General features: G+C 52.9%; 1 protein-coding gene and 2 non-coding genes across 3 annotated transcripts; 2 read left to right on the plus strand and 1 right to left on the minus strand.

Annotated features, from left to right (window-relative positions):
* The first annotated feature begins 1102 nt into the window (after window positions 1–1102).
* On the plus strand, window positions 1103–1206 carry LOC139020196 (U6 spliceosomal RNA). Its single transcript, XR_011473216.1, has one exon. It is a non-coding gene; the product is annotated as a U6 spliceosomal RNA (small nuclear RNA).
* Window positions 1207–3768: 2562 nt separating this feature from the next.
* Window positions 3769–19147, minus strand: CD8B (CD8 subunit beta). Its single transcript, XM_070428502.1, has 6 exons — window positions 19064–19147; window positions 14461–14814; window positions 10527–10616; window positions 7976–8065; window positions 6506–6542; window positions 3769–4420 (listed from the first exon to the last, which is right to left on the minus strand). The coding sequence occupies exons 1-6, from the start codon at window positions 19107–19109 to the stop codon at window positions 4408–4410; spliced, it is 630 nt and encodes a 209-aa protein (XP_070284603.1). The 5' UTR covers window positions 19110–19147; the 3' UTR covers window positions 3769–4407.
* On the plus strand, window positions 17506–17612 carry LOC139020286 (U6 spliceosomal RNA). The gene has a single exon (XR_011473278.1). It is a non-coding gene; the product is annotated as a U6 spliceosomal RNA (small nuclear RNA).
* Window positions 19148–19601: the final 454 nt, after the last annotated feature.

Here is a 19601-nt window from a genome sequence, read left to right on the forward strand (position 1 = left end):
CCGGGCAGGGTGCATGTGGGAGGCAGCCAATTGATATTTGTCTCTCACATTGATGTTTCTCTCTCTCTCTTTCTCTCTCTCTGTCTAAAATCAATAAAAAACATATTTTAAATAGATAAGTAAATAAATAAAAATATATGAAAGAGATGTAGACAGTGTCCATTCAAATCAGAAGCCTAAGCTAAACTCTAAAATGGGTACCCGTATGTAAAAGGCAGCGCTTTAATGGGAAAAACTTGGGTCCTGGATAGCTGGTGACGCTGGGCAGGAGGACAGAAGGCCCTTTGGGCTCCTGCGTTCACTGCCCTGCGTATTTCTGAGAATCCCCAACGGATGTGGCCTGGGGACTCCAGGCGCCTTCTATCTGAGTCAATGCACTGAGTTATGCAGCCAGGACGAGTCTAGGAGGCAGTGACTCACGGGCACCGAAAAGTGACGCATCTGAGGAGGTTTCCCAAGAGGCGACAGAGGAGATCTCTTTCATCCTCCACACCTGGAAAGGCCTCTGAAAACAGGCTCTTTCTCTCTTTCCCTTTGACTGGGTGGCAGATTCGGATCAGCTTTGCAGCCCCCACAGGGCCGGGGATCACTTTCTGAAAACAAGTTGCCCACTTCCTACAGTAGAGACAAGCCGCTGGGTGGGTGTGGGGAAGAGTAAGGATGAAAGGAAGGGGGTGGTGTAGGAGCCCCCTTCCTCCTTTGATCGTGGCCTGCTAGGCGCCACAGCTGCAGGCTGCTGCCCGAATTCTTCACCTTCAGTGAGAGGAGGGGAGGGGAGGGCGCTAGTTCTGCTCACAGACCTTCCTATCTATAGTCATTCCAGGCCCCTGGCAAGACCGAGACTGAGAGGGAGATGTTCCTGGTGACCCCATTTCAGAGGAGAGAACAGAGGCTCACATGGTTATGAGCTTGCCACGGTCATATAGCGAGCTGAGTTAGACCCTGCCTTCTGGCCACCTCGGCATGCACCACAGTGATTCCCAAGGTACAGATTTTTTAAAAATCACAATTTATGAATAAATCTCTCATTGATGGATATTTAAGCTGATTCCAATTTTTTAATATTACAATGACCAAAGCCTCTTTTAAAAGAGGCTGTTTCATGCTCGCTTCAGCAGCACATATACCAAAATTGGAACCAAACAGAGATCAGCATGGTCCCTGCACAAGAATGACATGCAAATTCGTGAAGTGTCCCATGTTTTAAAATAAAATAAAATAGGCTGTTGCTTTTTTTTCCAAACTTTTGTTTTTTCCCCCAAATGCAAAAGTAATACATAATGGTTGTAAACATTCATACAACACTGCCCTGGCTGGCTTTGCACCAGTGGTTAGAGTATCAGCCCTTGGATGGAAGGGTCTCAGGTTTGATTCCCAGTCAAGGGCATATACCTGAGTTACGGGTTCCCCAGCCCTGGTAGGGGTGCATGTGGGAGGCAACCAATCGATGTGTCTCTCTCCCGTCGATGTTTCTCTTCTCTCTCCCCCTCCTCCCTCCCTTCCACTCTCTCTGGAAATCAATTGAAAAAATATCCTCATGAGGATAAAAAAAAAAATACAGCACTGAAATGAACAACTCAGAAATGGAGATTCCCCAGAGTAACTGCCATTCACAACTAAGAATATATCTTTTAGACCTTTGTCTACACATGTGCAAGCAAATATGTCCACAGATCCTGAGAAAAAAATTAACTTTGCAGAACAACATTATGATTCAATTTTCTATTCTCTATCCAATGTATTATATATTATATTGTGTAAGAGTGTAATTTTCTGTTTTAAAAAGTACCTGCAGAAATAATTTGGAAGAGCAAGAAGCTTTTAAATATGACTTTACACATTTCCGTAATGTGCTGTCCTTGAATTTTAAAATATCTCTTTATTAAAGCATAATCTACATCTATACTCTTATCTGTATTTGAAAGTCGACATATCAAGCGTGTCCAGCTCAGTGACTTTTCCCAAACTGGACACACTCTCTGACCAGCTCTCGGACGGAGACGCAGGACACGCCCACACCCCGAGCGGTGCTCCCTGGTAATGGTCCCCTGCACCAAGGGCAGCCATAGCCTGACTTCGAATGTACATTTTATTTTTACCCATTTTTATCTGGGCTTGAATTTTAAGCCTGTTTCAGATTTAAAAGAGAATCTTCAACACAGATGCTGTTAGAATACATGCAGATATAGTGGCCAGCATTTGATGCCAGCATGAATGAATCTTATAAGTAAGTCTGTATCACAATTAACCTACTGGCTCCTTCTGATGGACATTTGAATTTTTTCTAATTGTTGGCTAATAAACCAACTACAGGAAACAACTGGATGTGTATTTCTTTGTGCATCTAACTTTGAGATGTGTGTTCTTTAAAGATAAACGCCTACAAGTGGAATTGATAGTAAAAACAAAAATGCTGATTGACAAACATTATTTTAAAAATATTTTGCCATCATGGCTCTCCAGAAAGAAGTAACAGCTCAGTTTCTTCTTCAAAACAAAAGCCAGGTGCCGGGTGCAGACCTCCTCACCGCAGCCCCTGCTGCTGGCAGCCCAGCCTGCTCTCTGGCAGGCCAAGCCGAGCGGAGCCTGCGGCAGGTGCCTGCGGCCCAGCAAGCAGATCAAGGAGCACCCCACCCCACCCTTGCCCCCACAACCTCGACACCCCTCTCCGCAGACTTGCAAAGAACTGAACACAATCCCAAAGACAGCAGCAGGGAGACCGTCAGATAGCAGAGCCTGTTGTGAGATGAGGGCCCGGAGGCCTATTCTTCCTTCCGCTGTGGACTGGGTGTGAGCCCTCGGGGAGGGCAGTCGTCCCGCCTGGCCTCAGTCTCTTAGGGTTTACATCGAACATCGCTGAGCAAGGAGCCCACCTTCACAGTGAACCCTGGCGCCGTCTGGTCCAGGTGACCCTGGCCCCTTCCTTCCTCCCCTCAGCCTTGGGAGACAGCCTGCCCTTGAAGTGGACGGGCAGAAAGCATTTGCTTCTCTTGAGCACCTCCAGCATCTACGCCCTTCTAACTCCCACCTACCGCACCTAGTTCTGCTGTGCTCTCCAACCCCACAGGCAGCAAGCATCTCAGCTGCGGGGCGATGGTCCCGCTGTCCCTTGGTCCCATTGTGTGGCTGCCAGAGGGCCCTGAACAGAACCTGGCTTGCCAAGGCCCTTCTGTAACTAGGGCTGGGTTGGAAAGGCAGGTGGGACTCTGCTCGTTTGCCCTGGCCATGGTGCCTCTGTAAGTGCAGCCTACAGTTGCATTCTCTTTTGGCTCAGTAGCTCTTATGCTGCGAAAGCCCAGGATGGGCAGCTAAGGCCGGATCCCTGGACCTTTTCAAAGGGCACGAGAGCTTCATCAGGACTCCCCTCTCCAGTTTAGCATTTTCTCCTCGTATTTTTCTTCTCTGACCCTCGAAGCTGAGAGACAGTAAAACAATTAATGGACATGTGACAGAGACCTTGATGCCTCTTACCTTGTCTCAGGTGCAAGCAAGGTCATTGGCTTTGAGGCCAGGCTCCCTGGGATTCTACCCTCAACAGAAATGAACAGGTGCTAGTGAAGTCAGCTTGGGAGTGGCCAGAGGACCTCGCCCTGAGGCACCTGCTCACCAGCCTCTCGGGCCTTCTCTACACCCACAACATGGCCGGTGACACGCTGCAGGGGCAAATGAGGACACACACGCTTTATCCTTACTTCTTTTCAACTGAGCGTCAACATCTCTGCCGTCTAGATGGGCTTTTGTGCTTTTCCATCACACGAGCCATTTGCATTTTTTGCTTAGGACTTTATTTTTTACAACCAAGACATTTTTATAAAAAGAATGGAAAGTGAGAGAAGAAGTATACAAGCCATGAGAAGGCAGAAGTGAAAGCCAAGGAAGTTTCTAATAGGAGATGAGGTGACCTCCCGCACCCTGAACCACCGGTTCCCAGCCCCAGGAGAGGTCCGCAGACATGGACACGATGTCAGCCCTCCCGCTGGGTCTGGTCTGCAGACATGGGCACGATGTCAGCCCTCCCGCTGGGTCTGGTCCTTGGGCTCCCTGTGAGGACTGTCAGGCCCCAGCCTGGGAAGGACAAGGGAAGCCGTGCCAGCGCTGCTCCACGTCTCAGGAGTCCAGGTCATAGCCAAACAGGGCAAGGACGAGCAGGGAGCGGAAGTGGCGTGGGTGGCATTTCTGACTCCGTCCTCCAGTGTGCCCCGAGTTGCAGGAAGTGCCCCGGGGCTCTGGGGCCAGGTGACCGCCACGCGAGAGGCCCACAGGAAGAACTCGCAGTGGTTAAAGCAGGCAGCTCCAGCAGCTCAGTGAAGTTTCCAGGCAGCGTGTCCCTTCTCTCTCCTTTCTCCGCATCTCGCTCTTTCCTGACCAGGCATCTCTGTGGCCGGACACCAGCAGCATATCCTCTGCTCATTTATGAAGCCTAAAAACAACAGCAAGTTGTGAAACCACTTTTCTCAGGCAAAGGCCATTGAATTTCCTGTAACAGAGATAAATGGCAAATGAAGATACAGGGTTCCCCTCCAAGTTAGTAGCCTGGAGCCAGGAGTTTTGGGTTACTATGTTTTTAGGGCCCAACTTAGTCATTAAAATTTTTTTTAAGCTAAAAAAAGAAAGAAAGAAAAAAGGGCAGCCCAAAGGACTCTGGCTTTGAATGGTGTGACTTCCTGCAGTGCCTTCTAAGACAGGCTCCTCACAGATGCACACCCAGGGGCCAGGAGGCGGCCTGTGATAGGACGGTTTTCTAAGGCCAGTTAGAGGCTGGGAACCTCTGCTCCAAGGCGCAACTTGAGTTGGGAGCAGCTTGTCTGTGAGGCCCACAGACCGTTTTGTCCACATCTGGGTCATGATTGCAAAACCATAGGTGGTTTTCAAACTTTGGTAGCCACAGATCCTTGTGTTCAAATGATGTCTCCCAGGGAAGTGTAACCATAGGCGGCGGATGGGAGCAGAGCTGTGAGCAGAGGCTGAGGGCGCCCAGGGCCACACCCAGGACCACCCTCAGCTCGGTCTCTGCTTTAGTTGACCCACAGACCCCTGGGGTTTGCCGAGGCATGAGGTCCACAAACTGGGGTCAAATCACTGGGGAACAAGTTGAAATGAAGACGTGAGAGGCGGCCAGAACCACCAGCGGTTCCCCGAGGGGGACTGGTTCTCCATAAAAGAACATTCTGGAGGCCTCGGTTTAGACAAATACACTCGGGGTTACTATCTTGTAGGTAGGGGGCAGTTTCTAAACTCAGCACCTAGGTTGAAGATTGTACCCAATCAATATTATCATCGAAAGCTGCCCATAAAATACAGCAGGCACGTTGAAGCATCTACACCTACAAAGATGGTATACTGGTATGTAATAACGTGGAGCACACCTGTGGAGAACTTATAATTTTAGAGTATTTTAAAATTTTTGTTTCTTGGTTGTTGGGCTTGTAGAGTTGACTTTCCTCAGTGACATGAGTCTGTGCTTCGACTCCCTGGGACCCGGGGCTGAGCACGGTGTAGTGGCTCACCCCAGCACGTCCTCACAACAGCCACGAGGTTGGCACTGTTGTCCCATTTTGCAGATGAGGAATCAGAGGCTGAGAGGGGGGAAGCCACTCGCCTACAGTCACATGGTGGGTGAGTGGCCGGCAGGATTCAAACCCAGACCTGCCTCCTGCTGGAGCCAGAGCTCCTGGGCACGAGGCCCTGCTGCCCTCTTGAACCTAGAGTCCTGGGCTTTCTCTTTTTTCCAACAACCCTCTGTGGAGAGGGTTGCAAGCAATGAGATGGGTAGATGTGAAACTCTCTCTTTTGAGGAAGAAAAACCAATCCAAGAACAGTGCCCGGAGCCCAACTGGGGTCCAGAGGTCCGTGAGGCTGGGGCAACCGACAGCCTCAGGCCTCTCAGTCTCCTGGCCTCTGCCTGTGATTACACAGCTCAGGGGGACCAACGGACAAGGTCGTGTTAGCCATGGGAGTCAGATGGTGGGTTTGCCAACTCCCGGGAGCCCAGTGGGGTCCAGGGTGGAAGACGGGCCCAAGGAAGGCAGCACAGCACCCAGCCCAGCAGGGAGAACACTGCCCTGGAGGGACCCCCTTGCTCTTGCTTTCAGCTCAATTCTGCTCTTTCCTGTCCCAAATGCTTGGAGCAAGTCTTTCAACTGGTAAAAACAAGCCTCCTGTGTCCTGCAGGACCAAGCTGCTCACGATGATGGTGGGAAGGAGTTTGGGATAGCCTGCCCTGGTCCTTGCGTGCCAGCGCTGCTTGTTACCAGCAGGAGGGCTGAGAGCTGCATCTTGCCGCACTCGAAATGCACTTAGCAACTCATCGGCACTTTTGTTTGTTGTTGTTTGTTTAAGTTTCCGGAGCTCTATCACCCCTGGATTTCTACACCCTGTGCCTTTGCCAAGGCGGTGCCTGGCTTTGGCTCCTTGCACGAGAGGCTGCGAGCAGCAGCAGGGGCCGAGGAAACCAGGACCACACCCAGGGCCCGTCCTGGGCACTTTTCCAAGCCCCAGCACTTACTGCTTCATGAAGCGAATCCGGGCTCTCCTCCGCTGGCCTACGAGAAGAAACCAACAACATCGGTCAGCAGGGACTGTGGGCCGCTGACACCCAGCCCCAGAGAGCAAGAGGGGTGCTGAGGACAGCTAACACCTCAGACACTGCCCTGGTGCCAGGCTCCGCTTCAGCTGCATGTGTTTTAACCCCTTCATGCTCACGGTAAACCTGGGAGTCGGGTGGTACTCTTATCATCTCCATTTGTCTACGAGGAAACCAAGGCGCGGAGCAAGTACGTTACGGAGTCACTTGCCCAAAGTCACGCAGCTAGTAAGAGGTGAACCAGAATTCACACTCGGCTCCTCTGGGCATCCTTCAACATGCCACTTTGCCCTTCACCGCAGGTCAGGAGCGGCTGTACCAGCAGGTGGTCTTGAACCAGAGCATGTGTATTTGGGAGACACGTGAAGCTTCCCATTGGGGTGAAGGAAGGAAACATGGACAGGACTATTTACAAGTTTACCTCATCCTTGATTACTTCTGAAGCACATTTAAGAACATACATAATGGATTAAATAAATAATTACAGTTCGCCGAAGTTGGTATTTATTATTTTTAAATTTTTTCCCAAGGAGGTCCTTGATCAAAAAAGTTTGCTTGGTGATGGGGAAACAAATAAAAATAAAATAAAATTTTAAAACAAGTTTGCAACCACTGAACTCGAACGGAGTTCTTAGAACTGGGTAAATGGATCCCTTTGTGGGTGGCAAATGTGTGCACAAAAGTGCCCATGACACATTTCTCCAGGGAAATTGTCATCACATGCTCAAAGGGGTCCGTGACCTATAAAAGAGCCACCACTCTAGCCCGTATGCCTGCAGGCCACCCCTCCCATGTTACAGCACCCAGAGAGGGTGAGTGACGTGCTCCAGGTGGCACAGGTGGGCCCGAGGCTCTGGGCTCCATGGCAGCTGTGCGGCCTCCCCTGCAGCTGTGGGGCGGGGAGGGACATAGGAGATGACTCTGTCTCGGGAATGGCCGAGAGCAGCAGCCATCTCTGAGTTTCCCTTCAGCCTCACAGACGGGCAGGATTTCTAGCTTCTGGAACATAACCCAAACCCACTTCAGTCTCTTCCGTGTACTTCCATCCCGACTGCCCACAGGCGCTCCCGCTCACTAAGCACATACCCAGCTGGGCATGGAGGGCAGCACTTCACCAACAGCAACCTTGGCAGGGAGGTGGCACTGCCCCTGCGTGCCCCTGGGAGGCTCAGAGAGGCACCCAAGGCACTAAGTCAGGGAGTAGCTGGGTTGGACCCAAACCCAGGGAGTTCTGACTCCAGAGCCAGGCGGTCTCTGAGCCCTCCGCTTGGTCAGGCCCAGGATCACCTGTGGGACTACCTCGGGCTCACGTCTGCCTTGCTCCCCTAGAGACGGAAGGGCCCTCAAACAGCACCAGGGGCTGGCCGTGACGGCCCAGAGGGGACAACTTACAGTACAGGTGAACGGCCACACCCAGGGACACCAGCAGAATCACGGCGCCGGTCACCAGCAGGCCGAGGGTCAGGGGTCCGCAAGGCGGGCCTGGGAGACACGCATATTGCACATTTGAGACACACAGATGAACACAAAGAGGGGAAAATTAACTAAAAGCCTGCAGCCCAGAGAATACCACTGTTTGTATATTTTCTTCTAGCCTTTTTTTCTAGGCACTTTAACCACCGTGAGGTGATTTTATATGTAATGATGTTTTAATTCGGCTTCCTGAAGGGTCGTCACACCCGAATGGGCCACAATGCTGCCGCTGGTCCACAGACACCTCCCCGAATGTGACTCCAGGGAAAGGGGCGCTTCCACCGCCGTGGTGCCGAGCCCGCTCTCGGCCAGGGAGCCGCCTCAGCGACAGGACAGGCAGCCGCTTCCTCCCTCACCCGGGTCTCCCGAGGTCTGATCTCCCCACACTTCTCCTGAGACAGCGGCTTAGAAATGGACCCCCAGGCCCTCCCAGTGTCTCTCAAAGGATGGTCCTAAGGCCCTAAGCCTTGGGAAGCCGGTCCCTCCATGGGGGCCACCAGGCTTTTATTCATGATCCTAAGCCCTGAGGTCTGTCTGGGTGCCCTGCCAAGCGAAATGCCTTGTGTGTAGCATCTTGTTTACTCCTCCTTCCCTTTAGCCAGGTAAACCTCCCATTTCACAGGTGAGGAGACGGAGGCTCAGAGAGGTCACCCGGTACAGGCGGTGGTGACAGGCATTCCAATCCAGGCCTGGCTGACGTATGCTAGGTTACACTGCTCCAAGGCCCCTCCCCAATGCAGCCACCGCCGACCACCCCACACCCTGCACTCCACGTGGCCACCTGTTTGTTCTAAAGAATCTGCTAATGTTGGATTTGCACTTTGCCCAGGATTTTACTGCGGATTCAAGACCTTTCGTCCATCATTTATAAGTCTCTCTGAATTCGCTGTCATTCAGCAGTCCTGACACGAGGATGAACAAAGCATGTTTCTTCTAGAATTTAAGCCCAGTGGAGGGCTCTGATGCCTGGGCTTGTGTCTATGTCACTGTGGTGTGGTGTGTGTTTGTGGGGTGCTGGTGGTGCCATATTGCTTGGGGTCTTCTGATGCTCTGTTTGCTGTGACCTAACAGGACAGCTCCCCCCTCCCAGCCCCTAGGTCCTGTTAGGGCCGCTCCCAGGCTCCTGGACTTCACATGCCTTTAAGGCACAGCAGCCCCAGCAGCACGAGGCCACTGGGGTGGCTGCTGTGGTTTGTTCTCTGGGTTGGAGCAGATGGCATTTTCCGTTTGTCACCAGTAACTTTTGGGGAACAGAGATCAGTATTTTTCCAGAAACACATTTGGCTTATGAATTCAAGAAAAGTGTGTGTGTGTGTGTGTGTGTGTGCACAGATTGTATGTACACGTGCATGTATGCGTGTGTGTGTGTGTGTGTGTGCATGTGGGTTCTCCAGCTGCGGCGTCTGGTGCTCACAGGACAGAGCGGCGAGCGTGTTCACTCATTAACAAACATATCAAGCACATACGGTGTGGTAGGTCCTCAGCTAGGCTTCAGAAGTGGGAAAGTTTAATGTCCTGTTCCTTTGGGTGGGGTTTTTATTCGTTAGCTAACACCTTTATTGAGATATAACTCACATATTATAAAGTTCACCTGTTTCATGTGTATAATTTCATGTTTTTTGGTAAATTCACAGAAATGTGCAACCATCACCACAATCTAATTTTAGGACATTTTTATCCCCCCAAAAGGAAATCCTGTATCTCCTGGCAGTCCCTCCCCAGCCCTTCCCCAGTCACCCAGCCTCAGGCCCCCACTAATCTACTTTCTGTCTCCATGGAATGTCGCATTCTGGACATTTCACATCAATGAGATCATATAATATATGGTCTTTTGTAACTAGCTACTTCCACTGCATAACCTTTTAAAGATTCATCCGTGTTGTAGTGTGTATCAGTACTTAATCCTTGATTATGACCGAATGCTATTCCATTGCATGGCTAGTCCACATTTCGTAAATCCACATCCTGGTGGGCATTTGAGTTGGTTCTCCTTCTGGGCTATTAGGAATAATGCCACTGCGGAAATTTGTGTGCAAGTTTTGAGTGGACATGTCTTTCATTAAGTTTCGTCCTGTGACAACTGGTGAGTGTGTCCCCCACTAGACTGTGAGCTACTGGAGGACACAGCTTCCCTACTGAGCCCAGCTCAGGGCCAGAGAAACAGGCTCTAGACTGTGCACTCGGGAAGGGCTTATGGAAGGACGGAGGGAAGAAAGGAAGAGAGGGAGGGAGGGGGGCGGGAGGGAAGAAGGGAGAGAGGGAGGGAGGAAGAGAGGAAGGAAGGGAGGGAGGGAGGGAAGGAGGGAAGAAGGGAGAGAGGAAGGGATGGAGAGAGGAAGGGAGGAAGGAAGGGAGGGAGGGCAGGAGGGAGGGAGGGAAGGAGAGAGAAAGGGAGGGAGGGAAGAACAGAAGGAAAGCAGTGAGTGACAATGCTGTGCTTCTGAGAGTCCATGGGGACGGGGGAACTCACCCTTCCGAGTCACCGGGCTTGGGGGCCGGCACCTTATCTTCTTAGGGGTGGACTTGGTGGTGGGCTTGGCAGTGGTGGGAAGGACATCAACTACAGAAAGCAAGCAAGACACAGACCTTAGCCAGGTGAGCAGCAGGTGGATTGAGAGACAAGAACTAACACTGCACCTTTTACCTCCGGTACTGAAGTCCTCGTGACCATCGCCTGGGCTGCTACAGAGCTTGAGGGTCACAGAACAATAAAGCATTTGAATGCTTCCCCAACTCTCAGACCTATCTGTGGGCCTGGGGACAGAGGTCGGCCGGTGTCCTGGGGAGAGGGGGGCTCTGGAGCTACACACACCCAAACAGAACCCAGCACCCCTGATCAATCTGTGCAACCTGGGGCAAGCCAATCGCTCTTCTCTGCCTCGGTGTTCCATCTGCTGAAATAAAGGTGGTCTCCACCGCCTGCTTGGGGTTGTTGTGAGAATTAAGGGGCCGTGTGTCCAGCTGAGTGTGCACTAGAAGCGGCTCTGCCCGGCTGGAGCCGTGGTTCCACTTGAGCCGAAGCTGGAGTCCCCGAGCCCTGCCTGTCCCTAAGCGAGTGGGGGACCTTGCTGGACCTCATGCAGGTGGAGTATGTTGGGGTTGCTTTCCTTCTCACGTGTCTTTACAAATCATATACTCTCAGATCCAGAGGGATCTTTTTTTAAAAAAATATATTTCAGAGAGGAAGGGAGTGAGAAATAGAAACATCAATGATGAGAGAGAATCATTGATGGGCTGCCTCCTGCATACCTCATACTGGAGATCTAGCCCCCAACCGGGAACTGAACCGTGACCCCTGGTTCATAGGTGGATGCTCAACCATTGAGCCATGCCGGCTGGGCCAGAGGGATCTTCAGTCTAGTCTTAACCTTTCATTTCAAAGGTAACACCAACGAAATTAAGGGGAGGCTCGGCCTCCGGGGCCCTCAGTGGAAAGTGCTGGGCTGGACCCCACACCTCTGTCCTGTCTCTCGGGTGGGTCACTCTGTTTTTGGTCTAATTCAGTGTCACACGCTAGTGTGGGGATAAAATAGGACACGTATTCGAGCAGAGGGAGCTGCCGAGGCACTGAGGCGCCAAGGAGTGGTGTGAGCACTGGGTGCCCCCGCATCCAGCCTTTGCCTTTGTACGTTGAGAAAGACATTTCGCTGAAATGATTTTCCATAAAATGAGAGGAGAGGGAAGGGGGTGGCCCAGGAACTTAAACTCTAGTCAAGGGGACAGGGTGGCGGCCAACAAACTGGTCACTTTGAGGCTGGCCTCTTGCATATAAAAATGGGCCCTTTGGACCCTCCCCACCCTGTACCTCCATGGGGAGGTGGCGGGGACGTGCCCTGCCTGCTCCAGGAACTTTGGAGAAGAGCCAGCGAAATAGAATGAACACTTGCTAGGCTCTCCCGTGAGCGAGTGGCAGCGCCCAGCACTGCAGCTGGAGCTCCCTGAACCCCACAGCTTTGGGGATGGGCACGATTGGCCCATCTTACCCCCGGGGAAGCCCGGGCGCAGGGAGCTGAAGCCACTCACCCAAAGTCCGAGGCAGTACACAGCAGAGCCGGGAGCTGAGTCCAAAGGCTCCCTCTCTGGGCTCTCGCTGCGCCACCCTGTGCAAAGGTTTGTGCACAAAAAGTGAAGCTCACCAGGTTGACACAAGGCCCTGGTCACCAGCCTGCGAGAGACGCGAGTGTGGCAGGAACAACACCATCGGCTCTAGTGCCCCGGGAGCGTGCGAGGGGCCTGGCCCCTGCGAGGGGTCACCGCGCTTGGCTATCCCCTCATCCTCACGGCCCTGGGATGTCCATTCCCCTCACTTCATACCCAGGAGGCGCAGAGGGCGCTCGGCGGCCCTGCAGGACTCAGTGCCTTGGCGGGCCGGCCCGGTGCTCTGGGTCTGGGGGGGGTTTGTGGACAGGCTTGTCCACTTTAATTTCCTGCCCAGAACAGGTCCCCTTGATTCCTCCTGACCCCCCAGCCCCTGCCCAGTTCAATCTCCCCCTTTCCTGCTCTTTGAAAGGTTCAGGCCTTTTGACCCCATGGTGCGTGTAAGGGGCCTGAATCCTTTCTCTACCCGGCTCCCCCTTCCTCCTTCAAAGTGCCCTGACTTTCTGGTGGGAGGGTGGGCTCAGCTCTGGCCCCCCCGCCCCGGGAGATGATATGGCACCTGCTTCCGGGGAGGCCCTGCCATCCTGGGAGCGGGGTGGGGGGGCTTTGGAAACGTGAAAACAAGAGTGCGTGGGTGGTGGTGGGGAGCTTCTGAAAGCCACTTGTGCTGTTTCACCATCCACCTTTCTCAGCCCCTCACAGCGCATGAATGGAAAGATGTGTCTTACAGAGGCAATAACAATAAACCAAACCGAAACCCCAAGCCCCCCAAAGCCGATTTCCAATACAGGAATCAGTTAGCGGCCCCCAGGGCATGCTCAGCTGCTGCCCAGAGACCTCACCGCCTCCCACCTCCTGATCCAAGGCCCACGGCTGGCGAGATGCCACAGGGCCATCGCTCTGTTTTCTGCCTTCCTCACTGTGCTGCCGTCCCCCGCTGTCCCTGCTCAGCCCGTGCTGAGTGGTTGAATCCCTGGGCCCCCCCTTGTTACTCTCAGTGCCCCCCTGTGAGAAGAAGGACAGCAGGAGCCTTTCAGGGGTTGGCTCTGGCATGGGCTAACCTGAGGAGGGGCTACAGTCAGGCATGGGCCTGGGAGAAGAATTTCTGCCCTGATTCCTGGGCACCTCTGGTGGCTTTAATCCTCACTGCGATATGGCAGCCGCCTGCCACGGGCACACGGCCAGTCTGACCCGCGATGGGCTCTGCATGTAAAACATGTTGAATGCTTAGCAGGGAAGGAGAAGATAAAATATTTCAGTCATTCTCTAACTGGTTCAGCTCAGTGGATAGAGCGTCAGCCTGCGGACTGAAGGGCCCCAGGTTCGATTCTGGTCAAGGGCACATGCCCAGGTTGCGGTGATCATGCAAGAGGCAGCCGATCAGTGATTCTCTCTCATCATTGATGTTCCTATCTTTCTCCCTCTCCCTTCCTCTCTGAAATCAATTATATATATATATATATCATTACAGTCATAATTTTATCTGGATTACATTTTGAAATGATACTGTTCATAAATCGGGTTAAACAAAACATATCATTTAAATTAATTTCATGTGATTCTTTTTACTTTTTTTAAACGTGGCTATCAGAAATTTTCAAATAACATCTGTGGCTCACGATATATTTCTACTGGATATGCTGACTTAACTCCTGAGGACTGCAGCGCCTAAGGACTGGAAGCTGGAGGGGGTCGTTCGTGGAGGCCATAGCAACCCATGACACAGATGAGAAGACTGAGGCCCATCGAGGGGAGAGGAGCGACCCGCCCAAAGGCACACAGTGGATTTGCAGCTGAGCTTGGGGTCCAGTTTCCTCATTCCCCGCATCTCTGGGTGTGGGTTTGAGCCGTAGACCCACATGCAGAATGCAAGGGCATCCGCCCCTCCACTGCTTGCGTGCTCACTGGGAGGGAGGTTCTGAGGCCATAGTTAGGCCCCGGGACTCAACCCAATCCAGCCACAGCTGCAGGGGGCCTGGTGTGGCTGAAGGACAGCGTCATTCTGTCCCCATAGGAAGCAGCGATGCTTCTAAGCATCCCATTTTCAATGGGAATCATAATAGTACCAACCTCCCAGGATGGCTGGCAGCATTAAGCGAGATAAGTACATAAACACTCGCCTGTGCTTGACCTTGGGTCAGTCTCAGAATATATTTTCTGTTACTATTAGCTGTAGCACGATTGCTCCGGGCCATCATCCCTCCCAATGATGAGGCTTAGAGTTGGGCTTGCTGAGTGGGGCAGCTCCCACGCCTGGCACACAGCAGGCACTCAATGCTGTCGATAACACTGAGCCAGGGTCTTACCCACAGTCAGCTGAGTTCCCTTCCCGAAGGTCAGCTCGGGGGTCCCGATGGTCATGCAGAAGTAGATACCGCTGTCTGCAGGCTGCACACTTCTGAGAGTGAGAACGGACTGGGTTGCCGCCTGATTCACATTTAGCTTCTCCTGATTCACATCCTTGCCATACACGGCCGTTTTAGAATCCCCGAAGGCCAGGAACTCATAGTGACTGTCCATGCTTGGGGCCTGGAGCTGTCTCAGCCAGTAGATGCGCAGGTTTTGGGAGGTTTTGGCTTCACAGACTAGCTTCACCTCTGTGTTGGTCTGAGCCACCTTCTCCCCAGGGGTCTGCTGGAGTACAAAGCTGCCGTGGAGAGCTGTAAGAAGCAGAAGGAGCAGAGACCATCAGCTCATTTTCCTGGCCTCAGAGTCACCCCGAACCGAGTATCTAAGGAAAAGCCGTGGAAGAACCTGCCCAGTTGCAGGGTCTGGAGGCTGTTGTAAATTAGCGGGTGGTTCCTGGACTCAGGAGCTCGAACACCCCACCTCCCAGGAGACCATCTGCGAGGCGGGTGTTTACTCTGTCCAGCTTTACAAAGGGGCAGGGGAGAGCTGCCATTTGCTGACTGCGTGCCCATAAACCTGGCTCTTTGCATAAGTATCTCAATCGAGCCTCAAACGTATTTTGGGATTATTATCTCCATTACACAGATGAGGAAACTGTGGCATGAAGTTACTTGTTCAAACCCCCCTGACAGCTAGTAAGTGACCTGGGATTCCAACTCAAAGATTTGCCCTGGCCAGGTGGCTCATTTGGTTGGAGTGCCGTCCCATGCCACAAAAGGTTGCCGGTTCAATTCCCAGTCAAGGCACATACCGAGGTTGCAGGTTTGACCCCCGGTCTAGGTACATACAGGAGGCAACTGATCAATTGATGTTTCTCTCTCACATTGATGTTTCTCTCTCTCTCTCTCTCTCTCTCTCTCTCTCTCTCTCTCTCAATATATCCTTTGGTGAGGATTTTAAAAAGCCCAAAACTCAAATATTCAAAGTCACATGTGTGGTCTCTTTCACCTTGCCCTGCTGCAACTCACTGTATAGACCAGGGGTCCTCAAACTTTTTAAACAGGAGGCCAGTTCACTGTCCCTCAGACCGTTGGAGGGCCGGACTATAGTTTAAAAAAAAAGCTATGAACAAATTCCTATGCACACTGCACATATCTTATTTTGAAGTAAAAAAACAAAACGGGAACAAATACAATATTTGTATTTGCATGTGGCCCGCAGGCCGTAGTTTGAGGACCCCTAGTATAGACCGTCAACAGGCTCCAAGAAGCGGAAGGAGACCCAGGCAAGCTGGGAGAGGCGCACAGAATCACAGGCGGAGCACAGGGCGGGGCTGGCCTACCTCAGAGGCCCAGCCACAGCGTCTGGACATGGATGACAACCAGAAGTGGCACTCACCCCCCATGGTGGGCTAATGACCATCCCTCCCCAACCCAGCCATCGCTAGCTCCCTGGATCCCCTTCCTGAGTGGCAGGACAGACCCCAGAAGCAGGGCCGGAGTTCACTTTAATCACAGACAGGAAGCGCTGTAAGTAGGGGATTCTTCTCGGAAAACGGGAGCAGAACTCAGCCCTGGCCCTGAGCCCAGCCGCCACCCCGCACCAGTGGTGGGACCACAGGCAAGACACGGAGCCTGTCTCTTCTCTTTAAAAAGAGGGCGGCTTGCCCTAGCTGGTTTGGCTCAGTGGATAGAGCGTCGGCCTGCGAACTGAAAGGTCCCAGGTTCGATTCCGGTCAAGGGCACATGCTCGGGTTGTGGGCTCGATCCCCAGTGGGGGGCATGCAGGAGGCAGCCGATCCACCATGATTCTCTCTCATCATGGATGTTTCTATCTCTCTCTCCTTCTTCCTTCCTCTCTGAAATCAATACAAATATATTAAAAAAAAAAAAAAAAAAAAAAAGAGGGCGGCTTGCCCGGCCTGTGTGGCTTGGGGACGTGCAGGAGGCAGCCAACTGATCTCTCTCTCTCATTGATGTTTCTGTCTCTCTCTCTAAAAATCAATAAAAACATATTAAAAATAAATAAACAAATAAATAAACAGAGCGCGGCTCCAGGCCATTGCTTTGACTGCCGCTGAGAGGTAAAGTGTCCCAGAAAGCAAGCTGTCAAGTACTGTACATGGCAAATCACCGTCCACGTTTCCGGGGGTTGTCACGGCAGCAGGTGAAATGTTAGCGAGGAGGGTTAGAGTGAGCCTTTTGCAGTGAAGTCCAACAGACTGGATCTGACTTAGGGAGCCTTTCATTTCAGCTGTCGGGTGGAGGGAGAGTGGGCAGAGTCCCAGAAGCATTGAGGCATTGAGGCACAGGCCTGGGTGAGCAGGAGAGGCCAGAGAATGGTGTGTGTGTGTTGTGTGTGTGTGTGTGTGTGCGTGCGCGCGCGCCCAAGAGGAGCTGGCTTATGAGGTGGTGGCCCGTATTCACAATCCTACCTACACTTGTTCTCGGGCTCCATGGCCCCATAGCCTTTCCTAATACTGTTGAAATGCACATAAACTCTTTGACTCCATGCACAGGCCGCTCTGAGCTTCCGCTTGCATCAAGAATGAAATGATGGCACCTGGGGCTCGAGCCGTCCCTGGGCCTTTGCTTTTCTCCCCAAATAGCCTCCTGCCTTGTCAGCAGAGTAGAGGTTCTGTCCTGTTCTGGGTCGCTGACTTTTCGGGGGAGACAAGAAGAACCAAAAACGCCAATATTTACTGACCCGTGCCAAGCACAGGGCAGGAATAATCTCATTTAATCCTCGCCAGATCCTGTTTCACACCCATTTTATACACGAGGAAACGGAGGCTCAGGAAGCGTGAAGACAAGTTCAAGGTCACACAGCCTGTAGGCGGTGGGTTCAGATTCAAACCCCGGTCTGCAGCCCCAGAACCTGAGCTTTTTGACACTCGCTGAACTGAGAAATCCTGTGGTTCCAGGATCGTGGTCATGTGCTCGTGTGCACATAGTGGGGCCACAACTACACAGACTCAAAGACCTCCCAAGAAAGACCATAAGGTGCTTGCTTTGGCAGCACATATACTAAAATTGGAACGATACAGAGAAGATTAGCATGGCCCCTGCGTAAGGATGACACGCAAATTCGTGAAGCGTTCCATATTTTTTACAGAGGCAGAGTTGCCTCGAACAGACTGTCAAACTACAGCAGGAAGGCCGGGGAGGGTGGGGGGGCAGGGGGGGTGGTAAGAGATCAACCGAAGGACTTGTATGCATGCATATAAGCATAACCAATGGACATAAGACACTGGGGGGTAGGGGAGGCCAGGGGATTGTCAAGGGCGGGGGAAAAAAAGGAGAAATATGTAATACTCTTTGTAATAATGTAAGCAATTAAAAAAAAGAATAAAAAAATATTTAACAACAACAAAAAAATAATTCACATTAAAAAAAAAAGAACAGAAGGACCATAAGTGACTCCTCAGGGGTACAGAGGTCAGAAGGGGTGCCGGCTGTTCGTGTCCCTTCCCCCTCCTGCACCCAGACACGAAGACTTCCTGGTTGAGACACACCCTGGTCTCTCTCCGGTGACCACTTGCTGGGGCTGAACATCCAGCCACGGCTGAACCCCCAGCCTATGTGCCGGACACCTAGCCAGGCCTTGCCACACGTGTGGTCTCACTGATTCTTTTCTTCCTCTCACTAACCCATTCTCAGAGGAACCTGCTGCTTCTAAGACGATGGGCAATAACGTAGTAGCTTTGAATGGCCTGGATCGGCTTCTACTTCAGACGCTGTTGAGCTCACTGGGCCAGAGCCGGGCGGGCAGGCCTTGTCGCCTCTGGAGGGATGTCCGGCTTTGGGCTTTTGGGCAAGGGAGATCGACCTCAGGTTAGTGGGCAGTTTGGGAGGCGGAGGGGCTTCTTCTAAAAGGCAGTGTGACTGGGCCGAGCCAGAGGGACAGTGGAGACTCCCGGCTCCATCCACGTCTGGGTTTCCAACCCTAATACTGCCGGGTGCTGGAGTCACACTGCACACCCAGCTCCAGGGAGTATAGGGAACAGGGGCCCTGAGGGAATACCCGGCCACACCTGCCGGAGAACTGGCAACAGCCTGCTGTTTGGCAGGTTGTACTCTATAACCTTGCCCGGAAGGAATAAAGATGTGTCTACAGAACCTGGGCCAAGTGTGGGGCACCCAAACCCGCCTGGGCCTCTGGCACCTCCTGGGATCACATCACCGCCTTGTCCCTGAACAAGGGCATTTTCCTTCCTCTCTGGACATCCTTACTCGTTCCCTCTTCTTCCTCCCCATCTCCGTCCTTCCTTCCTTTCCCCTTTCCCTCCTTCCCTCCCTTCCTCCCTCCCCTCTTCCTGCCGCCCCTTCTCCTGGCTCCAGGCTTTGGGGCAGAGGTGGCTCAGCCCTGGGGCTCCCCAGGTCCCTGGGAGAAAGAGCTCCCTGAAGGACTTTCCTTTCCACCCGCAGGGAAGGTGCCTGCCGAGCGGCCCCTGGGTGTCCCACAGCCGGGACTCTCCCTGGCTCAGGCTCTGCTGGGACCAGCGCAGACACCCCTCCCCGCCCCCCTGCAAGGCCCCCTGCCCCCAGTCTTCCCACCTACCTGCCAGCTGCACTGCAAGGAGGAGCAGCCAAAGCCAAAGCTGCATCTTGGCGCCTAGACACCTGGTCCCCGCGGGGGCCCTGCGGAGACTGCCCCGGGTGGGTGCAAGCTGCGAGCCGCGGGCGGGGCAGGGGAGGGGGGCGGCTCCAGGGAGGAGGCGGGACCTGGTGAGAGTTTGGTGTGAGGATAACAAGGTCTCCACCCTCGTCCTCTCCGCATTTCAAAGGTCTTCGCTCCCTTTCCAAAACGCACACTAGGACCCCTGCTCTCAGGTGAGGGGGCGATACCACTGTCCCCGGTCAAGCCCTTGCACGTGTGTGGTCGCCTCCATGACTCCATGTGACAGTTCAGGCAACTGAGGCTCGGAGAGGTCGGGGTGTTCAAGGTCCCCCAGGAGCGAGCGGTGGAGTGGAACCCCAACTCAGTCCCTTCTTTTCTTTCCGAGGAGCTATTGTGAGGCTCCTGGGTGCCCTCTGCTCAGCGGGATTGGAGTGACCAAGACCAGGCCCCGCCCTCAAGGGTGCGCACTGTGGGGGAC

This window comes from Myotis yumanensis, unplaced genomic scaffold (genome assembly GCF_028538775.1).
Source record: "Myotis yumanensis isolate MYYU_CA2020_CCGP unplaced genomic scaffold, mMyoYum1.0.hap1 SCAF_11, whole genome shotgun sequence".
Classification (NCBI taxonomy): Eukaryota; Metazoa; Chordata; class Mammalia; order Chiroptera; family Vespertilionidae; genus Myotis; species Myotis yumanensis.